This window comes from Cheilinus undulatus, linkage group 21 (genome assembly GCF_018320785.1).
Source record: "Cheilinus undulatus linkage group 21, ASM1832078v1, whole genome shotgun sequence".
In the NCBI taxonomy this organism is placed as follows: Eukaryota; Metazoa; Chordata; class Actinopteri; order Labriformes; family Labridae; genus Cheilinus; species Cheilinus undulatus.
This window is the reverse complement of record NC_054885.1, coordinates 28,309,749-28,334,869: the sequence shown is the minus strand read 5'-3', so window position 1 is coordinate 28,334,869 and position 25,121 is coordinate 28,309,749. Positions and strand designations below refer to the sequence as shown.

The 25,121-nt window shown below is 39.6% G+C and overlaps 2 protein-coding genes across 3 annotated transcripts in view; both read right to left on the bottom strand.

The window, feature by feature from the left end:
- aatka (apoptosis-associated tyrosine kinase a) overlaps positions 1-6,550 on the bottom strand; it is a 67,985-nt gene extending 61,435 nt beyond the window's left edge. For both annotated transcript variants that reach the window (XM_041778475.1, XM_041778476.1), the window contains exon 1: positions 5,968-6,550. In XM_041778475.1, coding sequence (XP_041634409.1) covers positions 5,968-6,049 — 82 coding nt within the window. In that variant the 5' untranslated portion in view covers positions 6,050-6,550. The remainder of the gene's footprint in view (positions 1-5,967) is intronic.
- A 4,875-nt stretch (positions 6,551-11,425) lies between these two features.
- On the bottom strand, positions 11,426-23,149 carry LOC121503746 (medium-chain acyl-CoA ligase ACSF2, mitochondrial-like). The gene is made up of 16 exons (XM_041778288.1): positions 23,028-23,149; positions 22,090-22,285; positions 20,448-20,576; positions 19,100-19,153; positions 18,870-18,988; positions 16,952-17,114; positions 16,759-16,854; positions 16,538-16,689; positions 16,361-16,452; positions 16,164-16,240; positions 15,970-16,077; positions 15,744-15,895; positions 12,210-12,351; positions 11,935-12,045; positions 11,773-11,841; positions 11,426-11,518 (listed from the first exon to the last, which is right to left on the bottom strand). Exons 1-16 carry the CDS (start codon positions 23,147-23,149, stop codon positions 11,468-11,470), a joined length of 1,833 nt encoding a protein of 610 aa, XP_041634222.1. The 3' UTR covers positions 11,426-11,467.
- Between the last annotated feature and the right edge of the window lie 1,972 nt (positions 23,150-25,121).

Sequence of the window (25,121 nt, the reverse complement as noted above, 5' to 3'; positions counted from 1 at the left end):
TTTGGGGAGGAAGATATGGTACCTATAGGGAGGGTTTAGTAATACTATAAGCCTGCAAACGATGACAATTGGTAAAGAGAGTGCTGGGCAACATTTTTTTTATTGAAAGAAGAGCAAAGAACAGGACTGAAAGCTATATTTTCTCTTCTCCCAACCAGCTTTAGCACGAGTTTGATTTATCAACTGGATCCAGTGGTAGTAAACAACAATAACAGCATGCAATGGGTATGTGAAACGGTCTATCTGGTGTGTCGAGTTTCAATCTAAACGTATAACTTTTATTCAGGCTGTTAGTCTGAATATGAATGGTTAAAAAGTCAATGAAATAACTATTTTATAGGCTAGAGCTGTTTTTTAATTATCATTGTAGCACAACATGCAGAACTTACTATAATTAGCACATTACTGTATTATAATAAAGATGACATCAGCAACACAACTTCTACTTTGAGCAGTTAACAAAAACTGACCATTTGGCGATCGCCAAAAATTACATTTTCAAGGTCACTGTTCAGACTGTTCAACCACTTCTTTGCTTTGCATGTGCTATGTTTAACTTTCAAGTAATTGTGTCATCTTCATCTAGAGCATTTAAATTTCTGTCCTGGTAAAATGCAGCTCTGCACACACTGCTGAAGGGAACAATCAAGCCAGCGTGTGTCCAAGTCTCTAATAAATGAAGTGCATGTGCAAACCATATGCAGACGTAGAAATGTGCACCTAAGATGACATTCAAGCCCCAGTCTCATGATGCAGACAATGCTGGAGTGTGTGCTCACCCATGTAGACATGCCTCTGCCTGTGTATAAAAAACAATTTAGTGGAGCTATGCTTGCTCCCATGCACACATCATTCCTCCCATATTTCTTCTTTTTTCCTGTTGTTTGTGTTGAGGAAAAAACACTTCCACTCTGACACACAATCAGTCACACTTTTCACAGATGTCTCAGGTGAACCGATCTGAAGCACTTCCTTTCCAACACGAGAAAACAGTCTGACAGTCTGTCAAAACACAGTCATCATAAACAAGAGCGTGTTTTTATACCTGGCCTCAGTGCAGCCTAAAATGCAGATCAGGTAGGAGCTTGTGGTATCTGGTCTGTGCCAGTCAAAGCATTGCTTAAAGCACAGAAATAAATATAAAGTGGTTTAATGATGCCAAAAGTGAGTCCAACAATGTCAGAAGGGTTCGGTTCCTAAGAACCAGTCAATACTCTAAGTCTACTGCAGGTCTGAACATCAAGTGATGAAATAGTATGAAATAAGTTTGCATACTATGTCACATGCAACAGACTTGTTTAACAATGTAATAAAATGCAGTGCAATAATAAGAAAATTATGAAGCGTGCATGGGTAAAATGCTGCTCTTCATGTTTTACACAAATGCAATATACTTCTCTTGAATCTAAAAACGCATTTTTCCACTCCTGAATTGGCACCAGTTACTCTGAGTGTAACTTTAGGCAGCTTGAGCTTCATCTGTGTCAAAATGGTGGAAAAGCATTACAGCCAGTCCTCATCCAGCAAGTAAAGCATGAATGGACATTGCCAGTCATTTTAGATCTTGAATACATGCATCACCTAATGAACGAGTACCCAATTACTTGTTAAAGAACAGACTGGACACATATCTGTCAGAAGCTCACTTTAGGTGTGTTTCAAATGACGCACTGCTGTTCTAGATACTAAATATTTTGAGGGCATAAGTGCACAAAATGCATACATGCTGAGAACAATGTTAAAATGCAGTGTACTAACAGTGCACCATCCAAGAATTTGGTGTTGAGATATGGACACTTCCCACACTCAACAAACACCATACTGGTGAAGTGGGCAGCTATGGCACTCCGACTCCTCAACTTTCAAAATGGCAATGGGGAAGCAACGACCTGCTCGAGCAAATGTCACCATTGCTGTAAAATACACTATGGACAAAAGTATTTGACCACACCTGCGAAGTACTGAATTCAGGGTGTATCAATCATACCTGTTGCCACAGGTGTATAAAATCAAGCACCTAGTCATGCAGTCTATATTCGCAAACATTTGTGATACTAGATGGGTCAATCTGAAGAGCGTAGTACTGTGATGGATGCCGCCTTTGTAGTAAGATGGTTTTTGAAGTTTCCTCCCAGCTGGATATTCCACAGTCACATGTAAGGCATATTATTAAAAAGTGGAAGCATTTAGGAACAAAAGCTGCAAAGCAGGGGACCACGTATCACAGCCAAATGGGTTCCAAACTTCTACTGACATTAATATAAGCACAAAAACTGTGCAACGAGAGCTTTATGGAACAGAGAAAAAACATGGAAGCCTCACATCACCAAGTGCCATGGTGTAAAACACATGGATACTGGACTGTGAGGCAGTGGAAGTGTGTTCTGTGGAGTGACAAATCAAATTTTTTTCTGTCTGGCAGTCAGAATGGGGAGTCTGGGTTTTGTGAATGCCATGAGAATGATGCAACTGTGAAGTTTGATGGAGGAGGAATAAGGCTCCTTGTCGCCAGTGAAGACCAATCTTAATGCTTGGACATACCAAAACATTTGGGACAATGCTATGCTTCCATCTTTGTGGCAACAGTTTGGGGAGGGCCCTTTTCTTATCTAACATGACTGAGCCCCAGTGCAAAGCAAGGACTGTAAAGAAATGGTTTGATGAGTTCAGGCCAACACAGAGCCATGACCTCAACCCCACTGAGCACCTTTGAGATGAACCTGGAAGGAGATTACGAGCCTGGCCTTCTCATCTAACATCAGTGCTTGACCTCGTAAATGCTCTACAGAAACCTCCAAAATCTTGTGGAAAGACTTCCAAGAAGAATGGAAGTTTAAGCTGCGGGGGGGGCTCCATATTAGAGTATATGTATTTGAATTCAATGTCATTACAGTCCCGGTCAGGCATCTAAAAACTTTAGTCCATATAGTGTATGTTTTGCCCCGCCAGGAAACAACACAGAGGCTGTGAAGATATCATACAATGACAGTGCCATCATCACACTGAAACCTGCTCCTTCCACAAAACTTAATGGGAGCTTATCTCCTGTCACCCTTTTTTTTTCTTACTTATTGTGATGTGTGTAATGCAAATGTCTGTGATAACAATGAAACTCTAGTTAATTGCACAGCCCATTAAGAATTCTGCAGTAAATACCTCTAAAATCAGCCCTTAAAAGTTTCAACCTTAAATCACAGCTTGCACACCTCTCCACTGCCATCCACCATCATGTGAATGATGCTAAATTCCACTGAGAGAAATGAAACGTTGTGACAAGTTAAATACTGCATCGGGAAAGAGACTACAACTGCACTTACATAAACCTTTAACGGACGTGGAGAAAGCCCACATCATCACACAGAGAGCACATAGAGGAGACATAGATGGTTCCCCTTGACTGCTTGAGTCCACTTCATTCTTATTCTAGTTCCCCTAGAGGCAGAGTTATGTAACTAAAGTGCTCGCTGTTACACATGGAGAGATAAATAATCAAACAGTTAGCAGTGGCTGGTTTGAACTGACCGAGTCGGTAGGAAGAGCCTTGAGTGCAAGTGGAGATAGAATTTGAACATCTTTTCCTCTAGTGTATCAGTGCCGCTGTGATTGGAACCACACACATGTGTAAAGGAGGGCACGTGAAAGCTTCCCTGCATGTGCATTACACCAAGACTGAAAATATGTTGCATCTACATCTAGATATGATCCTTGACATGCACACTGGCTGCTACCGCCACCTCCAGGCATCAGAGAACACTACTGGAAGGCAGTCCCCACCACAGTGCTGCATTGTCAGCTTGTTGGTGTATCAGTGTCGCCTTCCAGGTCAGCCTGTCTTCTGTTTGCCCTGACAGTCAAGTGATGCATATTAATTCTGCACGCAGCCAGTTTTTTTTTTTACCCCCTCCACACAAACATATCTGCTTCCTCTCCTGGTGGGAGAGCTGACCTTGGTGCTGAAGCATGGTGAGCCAGGTGAAAGCTGCACTTGTCTGTGGTGCAGGATGCCACGCATACTGGGCAAATTCCACCCTGGATGCACACGGACATGAAGCCCCGACAAGGCTGATTTAGTCAAGAGATCAAAAATGAAGCTACCTTGTGTTGGTCCCTGCTGATGTCTTATATAATGCCATGCAATGTGACAAGGGGCCAAGCCCAGTAGTTATTTCCCTCTGTGTGGTGTGTGCAGAATGAGAGCACACTGTGTTCCTACATAGTGCAGCTATAGAAAAGGGGCTTAAGAGGTGCTAGAGTTCAAATGTGATCTAGAAAATGTAGCATATTCAGCACCTGATTGAAAGCACTTTGTCCCTCCCCTTTAAAGAACTCTAGCTTTTCTAGCGATGGCCATGAAAATGATTGGTTCCTCCTCACACGCCCACCTCCATCACCTAGACAACATTGATTCTCAGCGCAATTACAAGGAAAGAACAGGGGCGCTAGTCAGGTGCTGCTTGAAAATGTATGAAAAATGTAAATCAATGTAGTCCAGCTACATGAGATGCATGCCTAATTCTCCAATCTCAAAGCACACTTTGATTCCATCCTTGCTTGTCAATGAGCCTTTTCATCAGTGGCCATTAGCCAAAGAAAGAAAATATTAATGTCTCACCGAGCATTCCTAATGGAAAATCATCCTCCATGGAGGAAATACCAAGACAATTAAATTGAGTTAAGTGATGCCCCAGACGAGCTGCTGTTAGCTGGCATTTTACCCGTAACTCAGCTGGGAACCATTTATCTGACTTCAAATTAAAAGACTACACTCCTCTGCTGGGTTCTATCATATTTCACTGCACAGAACAAGACCCAGCCTGCTCAGCATCCTCTATGCATTTTGTCCTGAAAACTGCTTTTGTCATGGTTTTGCAAATATCTATGTCACTGAACCAATTTCTGTTTCCCCTTTGCAATATAGTAAAGCAGAGTCTATATGGCAGTATCTATGCAGACATCCTTTGGACTTTGATGCACTCTTACATTGTACTAACACTGACCTGCAGGTGTATTTATAGTGCAAACATGCCCTTAAGTCTTGCATACACTGATGTTTTAATATAGCAAAATGTTGCAACTGTGAGCACAGAAACTCCCAAATCCACAGGGACAGGAAGCATCTTATAAATAACCCATTAAATGGAGGAGCCTTTTAGTGTCACATTCTGAGAAATGAGAGAGATGTGATTGGAGGAATGTGAAGTGGGGAGCCACAGGGAGGTAAAAAAGAGGGTGGAATACTTAGTCAAGAAGGATAAGAGATCAGTAAGCTGTTTTGGGGGAGCAGATAGAAACTCGAGAGTCACTCAGCTCACCGGCATTTGTATGCTCAGCACACTGTGCTCTGTGCAGGGACTCTCTCAGTCCTGTTTACACTTGCACACACAGTTATTTATTCTGCTCTACCTCAAGCGCTCACACAGCAGCACGGCCATGACTTCCTGCTCGGTGGTCCCGTAGCACTGCAGCAGCACCTGGGTCCTCTTTTGCCAAGGTTCCCTTGTTAGGGATGGTTAGAAAACCTACCTCAGTGCATGAATCAAGAGAAGCAATCTTAATCAGTAGAGCCACACACCTCTGTCAGCAGGTCACCTTTGTGATGCTGCTTTTCCACAGACACACCTTGATTACAGCACACATGTACACAATCAGCTGCAGGGATGTGCAGAACATGTGCAGGCACTTTTAACCCTCTTGTCACCAAGCTATAGGACTAAATGTACAAAATCAACGACTGGGGTTATCCTCTGAGTTGAAGGATTACTGTGCAGAAAATCAGGCTGTTATGACAATGATGCTGCTGGTGACTAATAAAATCATGCATCACAAAAATAGCACCAATACACAGCATGTGGCCTTGCATCAAACATCATAAGCAGAGATCAATATCACTGATGAAAAGGAAACATGATAACATGATGCATGATACCGAAATGCATACCTATTCAAGTCATTCATTTTGGCTCTTACCTGTGTCAAAGTGGGAGCTGAAGGCAAAACTGGGATTGAAAAACGCCGAAGACATGATAATCACATGTAGGGCAAAGAGCATCCTCTTCGTTGCGTTGCTGAAGAGAGCAGCAGCCTGAACACAATAAAGGTCGAGAATAAATCCTCGACTCAGGTGCGTTTAAGATTCAAGTAAGCTGTGGTAAAAACAGTAATGCGCAGCATTTTATTCCAACCCTGAAAATCTTGCTTCCTTTTCAGCTTGAGGAGATTCTGGGACAGATGTTGGCATTTCACATCTGTTTGTTGTTTGACAACAAAATCCCAAGCTCGCGCCTCCTTCGTGTGACAGCTAGTCTGAACAGGTTTAACAGAGCTGCTCGGTCACCCGGCGAAACGATTGTCCGTCACTGAATCCAGTTTGTGCACTGTAAAATCTTGACTGTTTCAAACACTAGGGTATCTCCCGTTTGAGTTCCTCTTAGAATAAATATAAGGTTGCTCTTCTTCCCTTTTTGAATATAAATGCTCTTTTAAATGGTCTTTTCAGAGGAGCAGCTGGTTCGTCTTAAAAAGACGAGTGGGTAAGCGATGCGCATTTGGGTCTCAGCTCCTACACGGTCACAGTGAGCGACATCTTGCAGCAGTGTAAAGACACCTACAGTACGTGTGAGTACTTCCGGTTTTAGAATTAAAGCTAATAAACACGCCAGGACAAAAACGTTTCGTTTATTTTGTAGAAAACAAATCTAGCAGTGTCCCCGTGTTGGGGCTACACTTTGCACAGCAAATTCAAGAGGATAGTGATGGGAAGCCCGGCTTTTTGCAGGGTCAAGATAAACTAGTTCAGCAATAAAGCTCTTCTTGTTTCAGTATGCATGTAGTAGTATTAAGAGTTAGTCATTTTTTTCTTCAGAGCCCACTTATAACCAAATTGTTATCTTAAGACACTTAAAAAAGAGGGAGAGTCCAGACTAACCTCTGTTGTGGACGATAATAATAAGACCAAATATGATGATTAAGACTATACCTTATTATAATAAAGACCAGCATTAATCCCCATGAACACAGCACTAGCAGTACGTAGCCCTTTGACCAGGGCTTGACATTAACTTCTTTGCTCACTGGCCGACGTGGCTACTTGTTTATGAAAAGTGACTAGCCACTGAGGATTTCCACTAGCCACAATTGTGTTGATTGGAAACTATGTGTGACATTGCGAATTGGGCATGTCTGGTATGAGTTGAAACATATGCTCCATTTTTTTTTTCTTTAATGGATACTAAGTTTATGTTAATATTAAAACACTGACTTTGAATAAATGTTATTCAGAAAAATCAGAAATGCAGCTGGTTTCATCTAAATCTCACTCAGACAAATATCCATCAGAGAATGCTGAGGCTGTAACACTGATAAATTCCACTGGCCAATGTGACTAGTTGAAGTCAATCTGGTACCTGCCACAGCTGCAGTCCACCAGCATTTGGCTAGCTGGCCAGTATAAATGTCAAGCCCTGCACCCTTATCTAGAAAAACTGGCCTGCTAAAGCAGTATCTGTAGTCTAAATTAGTCTGATAAATGAGTGTTAGAATCATAACCATTGATGTTACCTTGACTGGCTGCAGTCAGTCCATGCATCCACAAGAGGGCAGCATTTCCCCTTGAATGTAGATTACTCAAGACAAAATATCCAAAAAAGCTTACTGATTCTCGACTCCCAACAGCAAGAGGAGCTATCAAATTAAATAAAGTACTAGCAAACAAGTTAACTATTTTTCATTTATGTTTATGTAGAAAATTTGGCCTGCTAAAGCAGTGTCTGTAGTCCAAATTAGTCCAATAACTGACGTGAAAGAATCATAACTATTGACGTTTACTTGATTGACTGCAATCAGTCAATGCATCCACAAGAGGGCAGCATTTCCCCTTGAATGTAGATTACACCTGAGGAAAAATATCCAAACAAGCTTTCCGATTCCCGATTCCCAACAGCAAGAGGAGCTACCAAATTAAACAAAATACTAGTAAACAAGTTCACAATTTTTCATACACCCTTATCTAGAGAATTTGGCCTGCTAAAGCAGTGTCTGTTGTCTAAATTAGTCCTATAAATGACATGTTAGAATCATAACTATTAATGTTACCTTGACTGGCTGCAGTCAGTCCATGCGTCCACAAGAGGGCAGCATTTCCCCTTGAATGTAGATTACACCTTAGGAAAAATATCCAAACAAGCTTACCGATTCTCGATTCCCAACAGCAAGAGGAGCTACCAAATTAAACAAAATACTAGTAAACAAGTTAACAATTTTTCATACAACCTTATCTAGAAAAACTGGCCTGCTAAAGGAGTATCTGTAGTCTAAATTAGTCCAAAAAATGAAGTGTTAGAATCATAACTATTGATGATACCTTGACTGGCTGCAGTCAGTCCATGGGTCCACAAGAGGGCAGCATTTCCCCTTGAATGGAGATTACACCTGAGGAAATATACCCAAACATGCTTACCGATTCTCGACTCCCAACAGCAAGAGGAGGTAACAAATTAAACAAAGTACTAGCAAACGAGTTAACTATTTTTCATTCATGTTCATGTAGAAAATTTGGTCTGCTAAAGCAGTGTCTGTTGTCTAAATTAGTCCAAAAAATGAATTGTTAGAATCATAACCATTGACATTACCTTGACTGGCTGCAGTCAGTCCATGCGTCCACAAGCAGGAGGAGCTAACAAATTAAACAAAATACTAGCAAACAAGTTAACAATTTTTCATATACCCTTACAGGGCTTGACTTTAACTTTTTTTGCTCATTGGCCGACGTGGCTACTTGTTTATAAAAAGTTACCAGCCACTGAGCATTTCCACTGGCCACAATTTTGTTGATTGGAAACTATTTGTGATATTGCGAATTGGGCATGTCTGGTATGTGATAAAACACATGCTCCATTTTTTTCTTTGATGGCTACTAAGTTTATACTAATTTTTAAAACATTGACTTTGGATAAACGTTATTCAGAAAAATCAGAAATGCAGCTGGTTTCATCTAAATCTCACTCAGACAAATATCCATCAGAGAATGCTGAGGTTGTGACACTGATAAATTCCAGTGGCCAATGTGGCTAGTTGAAGTCAATCTGGTACCTGCCACCCACCCGCATTTGGCTAGTTGGCCAGTGTAAATGTCAAGCCCTGCCTGTGACAACATAAACCTTCGCTAAAAAACGTAACCTGTCAAATCTACTCAATAAGATTGAGGCAACAATTTGCACTCAATTTAATTGTGTAAATTTTAACCAATATTTGGTGCAAAAATTAAACTGTTTTCTATAACATAAGGGATCTTTCATCTCATGTATTTGTTACTAATCATCGGCATCTTTTCCACTCAAATGAGATGCAGCCATTGTATTGTGGTAAGCCTTTGTGGCCTATTGTGAGAAAAAGATAGACATGGGAACTCTGAACTAAGTAAGGTTCCTACATCGAGTGTATCACACGTGTCTTGAGGAGGTCACACCCATTTCCACAGGCAGACAGTCACTCAGTAGGTTACTTCACTAATGGCATAAAAGTGTCTAAGTGCCCTTATGAGTGCCCTTCACGGGGAAAAAATGTGACAAAGCATGTATTTTTCTCTGGGAGTGTGCCCTCCCAAAAAAATACATGCCTTCAGTGGTTCCCATCCTCACATATGTATATTTGTGGAAAGAAAAAGGTTAAATACTTGATAATTGCTCCTCTGGTTTATCACATAGGTACAGTCGATATAATCACATGATAAAAGCCTGGTTAGGGTTTTAAACTATTGCTATACTATAAATATGGTAACTTTTTGTATGCTGCTTTCCCAGTGCACACAGCAGCTGCACTTTTTTATCCTTTTGCCCCACAAACATCCTGAGGTCTCAGCTCTTATACCTTGTGATCATAGTTTTAACATAACTTAAACATTTTATTTTGTAGTTTATTTATGTTGCTCCATATGAATGCTATTGTACCGCATACTTTCTCTTGTATTGTGTTGCTGAAATGCCAGAATTTCCCCTCTGGGGATCAATAAAGTGCCATCTTATCTTAAACTAGTTTCAGTTGTGGAAAGGACTTCAGCCTACACACCAAATTCCCAGTTAACACTTTTTCAAATACCCTCATTTCTGAAGTGTTATCAAGATAAAGCAGTTTAGAGCTTTCCCCTTTGTCTGCTTTAGAGAGCATAACTTTACAAAATCTGGAGTCTAAGGAACAGGTCTCTCTCTTGTACAATCTGTTTGTAAAAAACTGCAAAATATGTTTAGGTAATATTCTACAGGCAGAGAGAAATTATTTACAGGTGGACATGACAGCAGAAGCATGGAGGCATGCGCCTCAGTTCAAACAGTTCACAAATGCATTAACAAGGGTCTCTGTCTCACTGCATATGAGAGTGCTCACTGATATTCTGTGTCTGGAAATATTCTTTAAATATATGTGGTGAAATCATTGGTAAAGAGGTTCCTCTAATCCCCAAACTAGGTATTCTTAATATCCACCTCATAATTCTGTAATTTTAAAACAATCTAAAGTCACTGCTTATTGTATGTTTCCTGGAGGCTAAAAGGTGCACCGCCCATTTATGGACAAAACATACTTCCTGTGGAGTTTCCCAGTGGTTAAAGGAATGACTTTTTAACTTTCTCTGGAAAAGATCAGCTGATTATGAAACACTTTTTAGATTCCTGAAGGATGACAGCATATCAGGAGAGATTTGACCTGATGCAGAAGTTTGAGTGTTTATAGGGCTAACTTTTTGTTTATTTTTCCATTTATTTTCCCCCTTTGTCTCGAGAATTTTATCTATCCACAAGCTGCATAACATGTCTTTTTTCCTTTTAATGAAAATGACTTTTTTTTTTTTTAACCATTTTGATTTATGTAACCAGCAGCATCGTATCTAAAACTCCTTTCACCCATTTCTAGACGAACTTTGGGCACAGATAGCAGAAGCAAGTCTTGGGGCTAAGTCACAGCAGTAGCTTCCAGCACTTTTCCCATCAATAAAATCACACAAGTATGACAGAAGAAAAGTCAATATTGTCTTGAAAACAAGGATATAGTAATGATTTTGTCTACATGTGGTCAATGACAGCCATCCATCTCAATCATACAGAGTATAATGATGAGTTAAGGACATCATAACGGTAATGAATCTCTGTGCCCCATGGTATACAAAGATTAAAGGTATTGAGAAAATGCATGCAAATATAAAACAAAAAGATTACACAGGTCTACTTATATGTAACTACGCTAAAGTTAGCACCTATTCTTTGATCAATGAAGAGCATCAGATTTAACCTTAAGCAAATTTTTATGACATTTCATTCATGACAGCACAAGACGAAATGATCTGAAAAATCCAGTGGTGGTCCACTTCAATACACTGAAACAATCTCTCAACATTTTGAAACCTTTCCTGTGATTGGTCAGAGTGCTTGGTTTCTGATTCTCCAAAAGACAGTCTCAGAGTCCATCAGGGTCCTTGAAATTAAAGGTTCAATTCCTTCTCCATTTCCTCCTTTAATATGTTCTTCTTTATCTGGAAAATCAAATAGTTTCATATCAGATTAAAGCTGTCAAAGTCTTCTGAAAAACCTCAAAAAGCTTTAGCGTTTACAAAGCTGTGGAGATGTGTTTAGATACTGCTCAGATATTCACTGCAGGTATCAAATCAGGGAAAAATGTATGCTTGGGGAATAGAATGGAAAGGCCAAATGTGGAGATAAAGGGGTGAATAAGAAGGGATGAAAATGTTGATTGAATTTATGTCAGAATAAGAGCAGAAGAATTCACCTTTCCAGAGGCTGTCAGAGGGAAACTGTCCACAAAGACAACATAGTGTGGGATCTTGAAGTGAGCAATCTAGAGGGAAAATAATTATCAGTCAAAACAACTGTCCAGATGTGCTCTAATTAAAGAGTTGCAGGTTTTTAATATCTAACCACTGTTTCTTACCTGGCCTTTACAGAATGCTCTGATCTCCTCTGTTGTAGAAGTCTGGCCCTCCTTCAGCCTGATGCAGGCACACACCTGCTCACCCAGCCTTTCATCTTTAACTCCAACAACCTGGGAAACAAGGACGGAAAAATAAATCATCCTAAACATTTATTTTGTGACAAATAGAGGATGTCAACAATTGTGCCCACACAGACATAAAGTAGCTCATGTGGCTTTGCTGCTGGCAGATTGAAAACAGAACTTTGCCGCCCTCTGGTGGTTTGTAGTCTCACCTGCACCTCTTTAACTTTGGGATGTGCAAAAAGAAATTGTTCTATCTCAGCAGGATAGATGTTCTCCCCTCCACGGATGATCATGTCCTTCATTCGACCTTCAATGCGGCAGTATCCAAGACTGTTTAAACTGGCGGTGTCTCTGTGAGGAAGATACAGTTTGATAAAAAATCCTTTATTAAACAGTAAAAGAGTTTTAATCACATCAGAGTGCCTCTGATCTTCAGTTTTGACTGTCATCTCTTCCATGGACTCTGTTTGCTAATAATCTGGCAAGTCGTTTGTTATTTTTCTTTGTTTTTTATTATTATTATTATTATTATCATTTTTGCTGTTTTAACTGCTATAAGCTAATTTGGCTGAAAGGAATCACAATGACAGAACAAAATATTTCATTTTTCACATTTTCAATCAGTTTAGGTGTAACTTGAAAAAAAAACTTTTTTTTTCCTATTGGTGCAATATCCATCCTTCAAAAATGTCTGATTGCATGCCATTTTACTAAACAGTAATCTACCAATTCAGTGTTTCATTATAGGACTGAACCAATCTATAATCTGAAGACAGTGGGGGGCTTTTTTGGGGGGGGGGGGGGCTAAGACCGTACTAGGAACTCCAGGAACTTGTTTGGACGATCAAACTCTTTATTAATGCTATTTATCAACTCGTCACCCCTTATTTATATCAGAGTACATCTTAATCATTGAGAATGATTTTAGACATACACCTCTAATCTGATGCACTCCTAATGAATGAATCATGAGGCCCCAAGCAATAGTTGGACTTTGCCTAATGGCAAACCACCTGTGGTTAGACATTATGAAAACAGGATAAAAATGACCCAGTAAAGCTACATTTAAAGTAAAGCAAAGGTTGTTGAAGTAAATAATATCCAAATGTTTGAGTGTAACATGGATAGGGCTTTTTTCTATCTTTAACAATCAATACTTTTAGAAACAGTACCAATGCCTTAATGGTGTGACAATCAATTCTTATAAATTTATAAATGTGTCCTACTAAACATGCGAGTTTCACTTAACATTTAAACTTGTCTTTGTTTGGTTTGGTTGTTCCATCCATCCATTTCCTATATCACTTATCCCATTGGGGGTCACGGGTGGTTGGTTGTTCTATTTATCTGTTTGTTTTGTACTGTACATTGAAATCATAAAGATAAATATTATAATAATGCTCATGTGCGCAAATGTCATGTCCCTCCTTGTATTTGTCAGGGCCTGGGCCCCTGGACTAAAAAGTTTAGATTCACCCCTGCTGTTAAACTAATGTGTGTGACTTTGGTCTGCCACAAGACAGAGAGGTCTGCTGATGGGACAGAGGGGGCAACAAAAGAGGGAAAGGGACTCAGCTTGAACCCAGATGAAAGAAATCAGTCTGATCTGCAGAGATGCTGAGCACTGATCCTGCTGAGAATCACTGCCTGCTTTTATACCTATGAAACATTTCATACTGAGACTGACAAACCAAAGAAGCTAACATAGAAACGACAAGACAGGAAGCAGTGCTTAAAGTTCCTGCCTGTTGTTTATCAGTTATCTTGATGGTTAAGATGAATTCAGCAATGAGTCTTGCAGAGCACTGCTCATTAAAGACCCTGTAAAGTGAAATCCAAAGTTTTTGTCTTAACACTCTAGAAATGTTGGAATATGGTTGCTGTAAACATGTGAAAACTCTGAGATCTACATGAGACTGAATTCTGGATTTAGGCCATTTCATCTCTTTCCTGGCTTGGTTTCATGTGGGCGGGGCCAATATGTGGGCTCACAATGTCATGAGCCCACAGTAGAGAATGACCCGCCCCTCTAACACTACAATATTGTGGAAGGAAGCAGTCACCTGGAGCAGGGACTTCTGGTTCATTTTGTGCAAAGGAATTCAGTCTTGTACTCTTGTACTGTTCTATAATGTTCATGTTCCATTGCAAAGTTATAGTTATGCATGTTTTGTTTATTGGTTCATGTTTTTAGGGGAAAATATTTTTCCAAGTATGACACCATGAGTGAGGGGGTTAATGCTGCAGAATACCCATGTCTTGAGTGGGCATGGTTTCAGCTCATACAACAGACACACCCACACCATCCTGGAGCAGATTTTACTGCCTTACTTTCCATGATTTGAAGCTTAATTTTATAGACTCGGTGATGCTTTGTGTGACTGAAATTTGACCTGGGGGTTCATAACACAGTGATCTATCATACGACAACCCTAAATACAGATTTATTTTTACTTTACAGGGTCTTTAAAGGGCAATCGAGCCCTTTAAAGACCCTGTAAAGTACCCCTTGATGTAGTTTTTAAAATGTCCACTGGGTGTTGCCAGGCTCCTTTAAGAGCAGTGTGCTAGTCTTTCTGATGAGGAAAAACAGGTTGGGAGGGGTAGAGAGCAAGGAGAGCACACTGAGAATAGAGCAGCTGGAGCCAATCGCCGTAGGCAGCTAGCTGAGACTTAAAAAAAAAAGAAGGAATACAAAATTCTGTTAGAAAGAAAATTGAGTTATTCTAAAGAAGAGAGTGAAGTTGTTTGAGTTTTGTTCTTGAAGAGATTACAGACGACGTTTCTCCGGTGAGTGTTTATTTTTTTGTCTAACTGCTAGCTTAATTTGTAACCTCTTGTGCACTCTGTGACCACGATAAGGAAAAAAAAAAAAACAATCGGAGAACTGTGTTTTCTTTGCTAAAAGGACTCAGTATTGTATAAGAAATGTGAAATGCCGTTGCTTGTTAAGTTTTGTTTGGTAAATTGAATGTTTACAAGCACAAACAGGTTCATTTTCTGTGCAAAAATGCTGTTAATATGAGAAAACTAGCAAGGTTTTACAACTCGTGTATACTTAAGAAGAAAATGTGGACATTAATTTTAGTTTTGTTCACGCAGTATACAGGTTGGTTTTTTGTGTGGTTGCCTGCCCAGAGTCTTCATTCGCATCTCAACTTTAGATTGCAGATAAGAGATCTAAAAAACCAATATGGGGCCCCAAATAAACAAACAAACTGATTAACTGAACAAAGAAAGACTCCTATACTTAAAAAAAAAAAAATAGTACCCGGGTACATAAAAAATAAAACACATTTGGACAATTCATTTTTGTGTTAATAAATGTTATATACTTGGTTTTTCACATAAAGTTGTTGTGGTTTTACTTACCTCCTCCTGTGGACCTAATAGATATTAGTATATTACTATTTCAATTGGCATCTAATCCATTTAAGTATAAATAGTGGTTACAATTCCACAAGTATTTCCCTCTTATTTGGACTGGTGGGGGGTCATATTGATGAAATTAAGCACCAAAATCTGCAGTTTGATTTGGCCCAGTATTTAACTCATAGTCATAGTCAACTCAACTCATAGTCCCATAGTCTGAACCCTTAACTTGGATGCAAAATTTCCCCATGTGGATACCAATCCATCTTCATTATTATTCTTTATCATTCATTCTATCCTGTACTCTCTTTTGTAATATGTTTACAATCTAATATTTCTTTTAACATGCTGTTTTATTCAAAGTTTCTTACCCTGTCCTGTACCAGCCAGCTTTACAGATAACCTCGCTGGTTTTCTCAGGATCATCCCAGTATCCTAACATCACACAGCTGCCTCTAATCAGCAGCTCTCCTGAGGCCCCCAGAGGCACTATCTGCCCAGTATTGGGATCCACCACTTTAGCCTGTAATTAAGACACACAGGCATGAGTTGATGTATTGATATGTTGAAGGTTACGTGCAAATTGATAAGTCTTACCTCAGTGTGGGGCATGATGCATCCAGTTGTATCTGTCTTCAGCTCCTCGTTGTCTTGTGGGAATCCCACAAACGTCTCAGGGCTATTCTCTGTAGTTCCATATGCTAGCTGATGAAACATAAAGCATGTCAATGTTTACTCTCATAGATTTAAATGGAAGTATGTGGAATAATACAGGACAAGTAAGTGCTCACCATTATCTCTTTCATGTTCATATCTGTTCTTAGTTTTTTCACAACTTCAGAAGGGCATGGAGAACCTCCCATAAGGCCTAAAACACAACCACACCAAGTTCAACGTTCAACACAACCAATCAACCACACATAGATAAGAACTTAACTGGTGGCTAAATGTAACTCCAAGTTCCAGTTTGAGTCTTTGAGTCCCTTACCTGCCTCAACTGAAGACATATCATACTTGTGTAAATCTGGATGGCTGAGCATGTCTGAGTACATTGTGGGTGTGCCGTAGACAAAACTGCACCTTAGCAGTAAAACATGAATGATAATCATTAAAAATGTAATGCTTCGTGTTTAAAAGTCATTTTCTGATGAGCAGTTTGGCCTACTTTTCACTCTGGATAGCCTCCAGGTTGGCTTGGCTGTTGTACCCAGTTGAAGGGAAAACTAGAGTGATACCATGCACCGCCATGCACATCCCTCCGGCCACCGAGCCAAAGGCGTGGTACATGGGTACAGGTACACACACTCGTACCTGAGGCTGAAGGAAAGATAGCTTACCTTTTATGCTTTGCGTTTTAAATAAATTACATGACAAATATAGACTTACCCTCCAGTCATAACCAACTCGAAGGCCCAGAAAGTAAGCATTATTGACAATGTTGTGGTGCGACAGAGTTGCTCCCTTTGGACTGCCTGTAGTCCCCTGAACCAATTAACAAGCAGCATCACATGATCTGAATCAATTGTTGACCTATGCTACACTGTGCTCTCATACCAAGTGAAACTTGTGCACAGCTTACCGATGTGAACTGAATGTTAATGGGTTCATCAAAAGACAGCTTGCTCTGCAGATCCATGAGCTCTTTGTGATGTCGACTTTCCCCTGCCTGCATCACGTCCTCTGTGTGGAGCATCCCTGGCTGTCTGCTGTCTGTCAAAATCACCATACGCAGATCTGGAAGCCTGGCAAACCCCACAACAAGGTCTTTAACTCACAACCATGAAACATTAGTCTGTAAGGTACTTTGAATCAAGACATGAACTTGTTGTCAGTATCTCAATCTTTCAGGGGTGAGATTTAAAGCAGGGCCCATGTTATGGGTGGTCTTATGGGCTGAGGCTAATTCACATATCACTGGTGTCAGGCCAAAACCTCAAATCTCCGAAATCTTCACTTTTCAGGGAAATGAAAAAATGCTGTATTTTAAGTATAATTTAACACTGAATGGTCATAGGCCTTTCAATTCCCTTTGAGGAAAAAAAAAACTTTTATTTGCTCAAAATTTGTAAAAATCCATTAAGAGATGCAAAGGGTGACCAATAGCACTGATTAATGACAAAAAAAAAAAAAAAAAAAAGAAAATGATGAAAAATGGAGATTTGAGATTTTTGGCCTGATATCCAATTGGCACGTCTTAAATAACTGGAAGAAAATTGACTTTCTTTGCTTGTGCAACCCAAATTCCAAAAAAGTTGGGGCACTGTGTTAAATGTAAATACAAACCAAATGCAATGATTCGCAAATCTCATCAACTCATGTTGTATTCACAATAGAACCAAAACAGCATACCAGATGTTGAAACTGAAACTGAAATATTTTACCATTTCATGAAAAATATCAGCTCATATTCATTTTGATGGAAGCAACAGACCTAAAAAAATGTAGGGACGAGGCAACAAAAAACTGAAAATTAAATTGTAGTGGTGAAAAACAGCTTGGGGAACATTTTACAACTTATTGGGTTCATTTGCAACAGGTCGGTAACATGGCTGGGTATATAAAGGTGCATTTTAGAGAGGGAGAGTTTCTCTGAGGTAAAAATTGGCAGTTTCACAAAAAAAATGCTTAAAATTGTTTAACTGTTTAAGAAAAATGTTATTTTAAGTAAAACTGGCTTGAAGACCTTACTTTGAATACCACCATCAACAGTATTAAAATCAATATCATGAGAGGATTCAGAGAATCTGTCAAAATCTCGATGCACAAGGGACAATACTGGATGGTCTTCGGGCCTCAGTCAGCAAAGCATTAAGAGCAGACATGATTCTGTTCTGGACATCACTGCATTGGCTCAGGAACACTCCCAGAAATCATTGTTTGTCAAAGTTCACCATAACTTTTTACAAATGCAAGTTAAAGCTGTATTTTCAAAGAAGAAGCCACATGTGAACAGAAATGTTGCTGTCTTTTCTGGGCCGTTGTGCTGCTGCCACCAGATTCAAAATTAGCTGAAAAATGTTCATGAAATGATAAAATGTCTCAGTTTTAAAGTTTGATGTCCGGTTTATGTTCTATTTTCTAATGTAATATGGGTTTATGAGATTTGCAAATCATTGCATTCTATTTTTGTTTACATTTTGAAAAGTGCCCCAACTTTTGGGAAATTTAGGTCATATTTCATTGATTCATGTTTCATACAACAATTAAAATACACTTTTTACCTCTGAAAAAATGGAAAGTCTTATACTTACTACTAGTTGCAGCAGTCTTGGCTATTTTGTGCTGTCCCTTCTGTCATACTGAAGTGTCTTAACCATTTCTCCCTGTTAATATGACAGTCCCTAAAAATTCCTGTCCTTTTCCTCCCTCCCTCCCTGAAAGTATCTCAACAGCTCCCTTATGATACATCAAACACAACATTCATACAGACTTTCCAAACTCTATTTTTTTTTTACTATGCTTTTTACATTGTACATTTGACTCTGTCTCTGTCTAACCTGGGGCTTTTGAGCATGCCTGTTGGGGATGTGTCAATCTCTGGGCAGATCTCTCGTAGCATCTTGCAGAAAAGTTGTGTTTTAAAGCTGGTAGGGCAAACAACAGCTCTGCACTGGACCTGCAACAGACACAGTCATTTCAGATATTATGTGAAAGAATTATTGTCCTAACTAACAAGGTTTACAATTGTGAGTAGGCAGTGCAGAAGACGGCAATGTAGAACTCGTACCCTCTTGAGGGTAAACTCCACTTCTTTCACCTGGTAGGCTGGGTTCAGTGAGACCTGTAGGTGAAGAAACAGGCCAAGATGTTTTTATATAGTCTGTCTGCACACGTTTGTGTCTACGAATCTTTGAATGTATCTAAAATCAGATAAATAATCAGATACATTTTGGGCTAAATTTAGAGCTACTGCCTGGTGGTTATGTGCCATGCCAAGTTACAATTGCCAGACAGTAATAGTACAGTGGGGGATAAGTAGAGAGGAAAGGTTCATTTGTGTGGAAGTGTGATTTGTCAAAATCTTAAAAGCAAGGGATGAACATAAGGACAAATTACATTGACCCTTGACCTTTAACCCTCAAATCAAAACAGTTCATCCTTGAGTAAGAGTGGATATATGTGCTACGTTTGGAGAAAATCCCTCCAAGTGTTCTTCCAATCCAATCCAATCCACTTTATTTATATAGCACATTTTAAAAACAATCAAGTTTACCAAAGTGCTGCACAGTAAAATCAAAGAAGTCACAAAGACTGCAGAAGGAAACACATTAAGAGGAAAGACATAAAAGCAGACAAGAACATCAATAAAACAATTAAATGAAATAAAAACACATAAAAACAAATAAAAGCCATAAAAACACAGGGGTTAAGACCATAAAAGACATAAAAAGACAGAGATCACACAACTCTCATGCTGAATTAAAAGCCAAAGAATAATAATTAGTGTTAAGACATGATTTAAAAGTCGGTAGGGTGGGGGATGTTTTTATTTCGATTGGCAGTTCATTCCACAACTTGGGAGCCACCGCAGAGAAGGCTCGATCACCCCGGGATTTTAATTGTGTTCAAGGACCACGAGGGAGTGTAGACATTTAAAAGGTCAGAGATGTACTGGGGTGCTGATCCGTTTAAAGATTTAAAAACAAACAATAAAATGAATTCTAAAGTAAATGGGAAGCCAGAGGAGGGACACCAGGATTGGGGTGATGTGGTAATGTTTTGTGTACCTGTTAAAAGAAAGATTCTTGAAAGATTGTGTTCAAAAGCAAGTGGTAAACATGAGGCCCTCCAGTGTAATAAGACATAGTGAAAGTAGTTAATTTAACTTTGTTTTATTCAATCTGTAATGCAGCAATTTCTCTGGCCTCACTTTGACATCAAATTGCCAAACGGCAGTGCCGTACTGTAGTTGGTGAGCTGGTGTGTAACAGACCGTATTTGAACACTTTGAAAGGCATTGGAATCAGGACTATTTTATTACAAACTTTATTTTGTTCATTAATCCAGATTAAGAGCTGTGGGTTTTCAGACAAGAATAGTGTACATTTCAAAGGTATGGAAACTCCCACACTTACCAGTATAATTCCAGCTTTTGCCGAAGCAAACTGGAAAAGTATCCATTCATAAGAGTTGGGTCCCCAAACCCCCAGTCGGTCACCTTTTTTCAGGCCCAGAGCAAGCAGACCTGCAGCCATCTTTTCAACCTAGCTCAATGAAAATCACAATAAAAAAATAAAATAAAATAAAATAAAAAAAAAACAGATAAAACCTCTCCATTAGCACTGGGAATTCTAACACTAAAATACATTCATTCAGAACTTTTATGGTGATAGATTTTTTTTTCTGAAGCAGGCAATGAAAGTATTCTGTTATGGATTCAGCAGGATCAAGTGGTTAAGCTTCACATGAAAAAATACAAAAGGCTACTACAAAAAACAAAACAAAACAGAAAAAAAAAACATCATCCAGAGAACCCCACATACAGCTATACTTTTGTCCCAATTCAGGGATGGGTTTTTATATAGGACCAAACCTACTAAGGACCAAGCCTTCGTAGCCAGCTTAAGCCACTCAGGCAAAACTGAAGTGAGATGATCTGGTCTATACAGAATTACCTGTTTGTGCCCTCAAATGTTCTCCTGCTTTCATCAGTCATCTAGCAATCTAACCAGCTGCACTGGAGCTAGTTATTTAACTAACAACACAAAATTTATCCTATCATATTGAGAGTATTTTGAGGGCTTTTTGCCGTTATTTAGACAGGACAGCTGAAGACAGACAAGAAAAATGGGAAGTGAGAATGGGAGAGGACATGCACCCAATAGCACTGAGACTGGCAATCGATCCCACAGCTAGTGGATTGAGGACTACAGCCTCTGTACCTATATAAGGGCAGCTCTACCCACTAAGCTAAAATGCCCCCTAATATGTTCAAGATAATTTCACGATAAAAGACTCTCTAGTCTTCACATAAGTATTGGCAGCTATTTGATTGTGTTGAAACAATTACTTACAAGACTATTACTTGCCCACCTGAGAGTCTGTTGACTTGTTTGAATTGTCTTTCCATGAATCATGGGAAATGTTGGGTAACAAGGATGCATCAGATGGAGCCATCATTTGCCAGGGAAGGAAGTCTCTATTTTGGCTGCACTTAAGGGAAATGGGCCAGCCCACAATGTAATCTGTGAGTCAGCCTGATTTCTAATGCATCCTCCAAATAATGCAGCCCATGAAATGGGACTAAGCTAAATGCCCTGTTATCCTAAATAAAATTGGTATGAGTGGTTTTTGAAGGCTATAAAGGCTGGATCCTTAAAAAGGGCTGATTGCAAATAAGCTTTTGAAAAGTGAGCCTGCAGCCTCTATAAAGTTTAACACTAATTTTAAGAGAGCACATCTCTTATTTTAAGGTCATAATACATTTTTTAACAGATTTGGGAATATTGCATTTCATTTCAGCCAGTTGAGTTCCCTAAACCTTACTTCATGATAATCCCTGGGATTGAAGGTATTTTCCGTTTGTTCGTTTGAGACCAAAAGTGTTTTACAGTTGTCACCTGACCAGTATCTAATTTATTTGCAAAACAAACATGGAAAGAAAAGACTGAGTAGTGATGGACAAGGAAGTGCCCAACAAGATTCTATCCCAAGGATCTTTTCCATGCATAAGGACTGGGGAAAGTAGAAGCTGACAGCCCAAAATCTGAGACCCACATCTTGCTGAAACTGATGAAAAGTTTTCCTGATGCCATCTTGCAGGAAGACCACAGCCTCTCGGTCAGGCCAGCGTTGGACTGTATAGTCCAGGCTCTGGCTCACAGTCATGGAGAGCAGAGAGGCAGAGGAGGTGCCATGGACGTAGCTGGTGGTCAGAGAGGGTATGTGAGGGGGACTGTCCACATGGAGAGACCTGGAATAGAAAGAAAGAGACTTTCCAAAAAGCATAAGACTCAAAAATAACATATGATCTGTCATTTTAGTATTTGTAAACAAATAAAGATTAGGAAAGAAATGCTCACTATCTGTGAATACTGTTTTTAGTAACAGACAGAAGTGAATTTGCCACATTGGAAATGAAAAACTATTCATTAATGAACTGACTCCAATCTAACATCTTGAAAAGGCACAAAATCATTAAAAATCATGACAAAACAGTATTTCAACCCACTATCATTGCATGTATCACAGCCCAGGTTGATTATATTGTCCAATGCTTATTTGACTCTTAATGCTGATTCTTACCAAAATATTTTACACCAGTATTGTGCCACTTTTTGAGTTGTGACTGGTGTCTATTTTTATCTGTATTGATATTCAAGATGCAGGAATGTATGAAATAGTGAGTTTCTTTCAGATTTTAAATGACTGCATATTTAAATCTGCAAAGACAACAAATGAGAACTTTAGGAATTCAAGTGCATGCTGACAAAAGGATAAAATTGTTGATTTAAATCATTGACCAAGATCTAAATAAACATGTGGATGTCTCACAAATATGTGCCAGTAACCTACTGTAAAAAAAACATGTTTTTTTTTTTTTTTTTAAATCATTAGTAATCCATTGTGTTTAATAGAACACAGAGAACCTCAGCAGATGTGTTAATGACACTATGATCCCGTCTTATCACAGATCAAATAGAATATAAACTTACCGACACCACTGGAGCAAAGCTGTTTTCCATAATTTCTGTGTCCTGCTGAGTCTGAATGCAACTACAGATCTGAGACTGTGAGGACAAGACCTCAGCAGCGAGGAAGACACCAGCGCTGACATTGACCTGATGTGTTGTATAGCCAGTATGTGCCTTGTGGATTGTCTGAATAAGTCTGGGTTGAATTGAAACTAGGTTTTAATCCCAAAAAAGCCTGTCCCTGCTGTAACTTCAGTAGGACTTTATCACTCTTTGGCTAATGTTTAACATCCAGTCTTTCTCACTGGCTGAGGGATTATAAGTGCTTGCGACTGGGCCATGTCAGCTATTAGTATAAATCAAGACAACATTAACTTGAGCGTCAACAAAGAGTACGAACTAAACCTGCTGTTTGTAATGTGTCCTGAGATAACTTTAGCCATTGATTTGGATTTATATTGAAAAAGCCTTTGAACAATTGAACAATTGCTTCCATAGACCTACAGAAGAATGTAAATAAGGGTTATGTGTACCAACTATTCTCAGACTTTAATACTGGCCCAAAAAGATGATGAAGAACTCTGAAAGTGAGTTTTGTCAGGTAACATCTGTAGTATTTTTTCAGTTGTCAAAATATAGTCTGTCTAGTAAGTCCGCCACATGAGAGATAGCAGGCATATGGATTAGCACATAGGCTGCTCCATTAAATCTCAATATGTCTTCACATCTGTATGCTTGTGCATAGACAAATCACCCCTATCTGTAGAGGACAAAATAGTCAAATGTAAATTAAACTATCTTGAAACTTTAACATATTTAAAGCTGTCATCAGTGAAGTGCTTGCTTTTGTGCTGTGTCCTGTACAAGCTGTTTTGGGTCTTCAGCTGGTGTTTTATTCACATATTGCCTTTGCCCACCTAAACTCCTGCTGACAGTCCCTGGACCAGCTGATGTGAGGTGGTCTTTTGCACTGATAATGTGTCTTCTGTTGCGATGGTAGGTTTGTCCTTCACCAGTGTGGATGATGTTGGTTAGGTCAGTGTCTGCAGGTTGGAGATCTACTGCCTGTGCTCCTGCCAGTAGTAAATGTTATCTCCTTGCTGCAGCGCTGGCAGTGGCCTTGCATTGCGATCATAGTTTCTGGTGATTTTGGCTTTTTTGTCTTTTGGCTCTACAACCTTACAGGATGCTGTGCTGGTTTTTAGGTGCTGGCTTGTTGTGGGCAGTACTGAATGGAGCCAATGGCTCATTAGGAGCTGTGCAGGTGACCTAAACCTGGTATGTTCCTTTGCTCCTGAAGGGACAGGTAGGGATCAACTCCTTGGGCGCGTGCTTGCCCAATGTGGATTTTGCAGTTCTTTTGGCCAGCCTGTTGCTTTTAAGATAATTCAGGCTTTGGGTGACAAGCTCAAAATCCCATGTAGCTGCAAAACCTTTGAAGTCTTTCAGATTGTATTGTGGTCCCTTGTCAGAGATTATTTTCTCAGGTATACCACACCTGACAAACAAAGCCTTCATTTTCCAAATGGCTGAGGCCGTGGTAATAGTGGTGTGTAGTCTCACAAGTTCAAAGTACCAGCTGTAGTAGTCAACAACAACTAAGTAGTCCATGCAAGGAGATCAGATGGGAAAACTTGCCACACTCTGTCGGGAATCTGGTGAGATGTGACCAATTCTTTGGGGTTTGAAGCATGTCGTTCCTGACATATGGAGCATTTTTCATCTGTGTCTGTGTTATATTTCCCCATCTTTAAACAAGATGTCATTGTAGTGTGTCATTTCATCTCTGAAGCTGCAATAGTCCAGGAGCCAGTGTTCTGGCTATCCTGACACTGTTTGCTTAAACAGGGAGAGTTGGGGGTTTTCTGCAGTCGCGTCTTTTATTTCAGCTCATCCGTTGCTTATAAAGTTTACCACAGAATCGATCTCATTCCTAACCTTGCAAACCAGATGGACTGGCCAGATTGAGTCCTGACTGGTCTAGCTTTATTCACCTAATGGCTCTATGGTACAAGTTGCCTGCCTTCATATCTCATGCTACTCACAGAAGCTACAACCTTATTTTGTTATGTTGCTCTAACTGCCCCGTACTGAATGTGACAGACAGGACATTTG

Bases quoted from the DNA above. Each gene is read 5' to 3' on its own strand.
- LOC121503746 (XM_041778288.1), bottom strand. From the start codon at position 23,149: ATGTCAGCGCTGGTGTCTTCCTCGCTGCTGAGGTCTTGTCCTCACAGT. The intron at 18,989-19,099 runs GTACGAGTTCTA...TGTCTGTTGCAG, and splicing joins TGGAGTTTACCCTCAAGAGG to GTCCAGTGCAGAGCTGTTGT. The intron at 16,241-16,360 runs GTAAGGGACTCA...GTTGTGTTTTAG, and splicing joins TATGTCTTCAGTTGAGGCAG to GCCTTATGGGAGGTTCTCCA.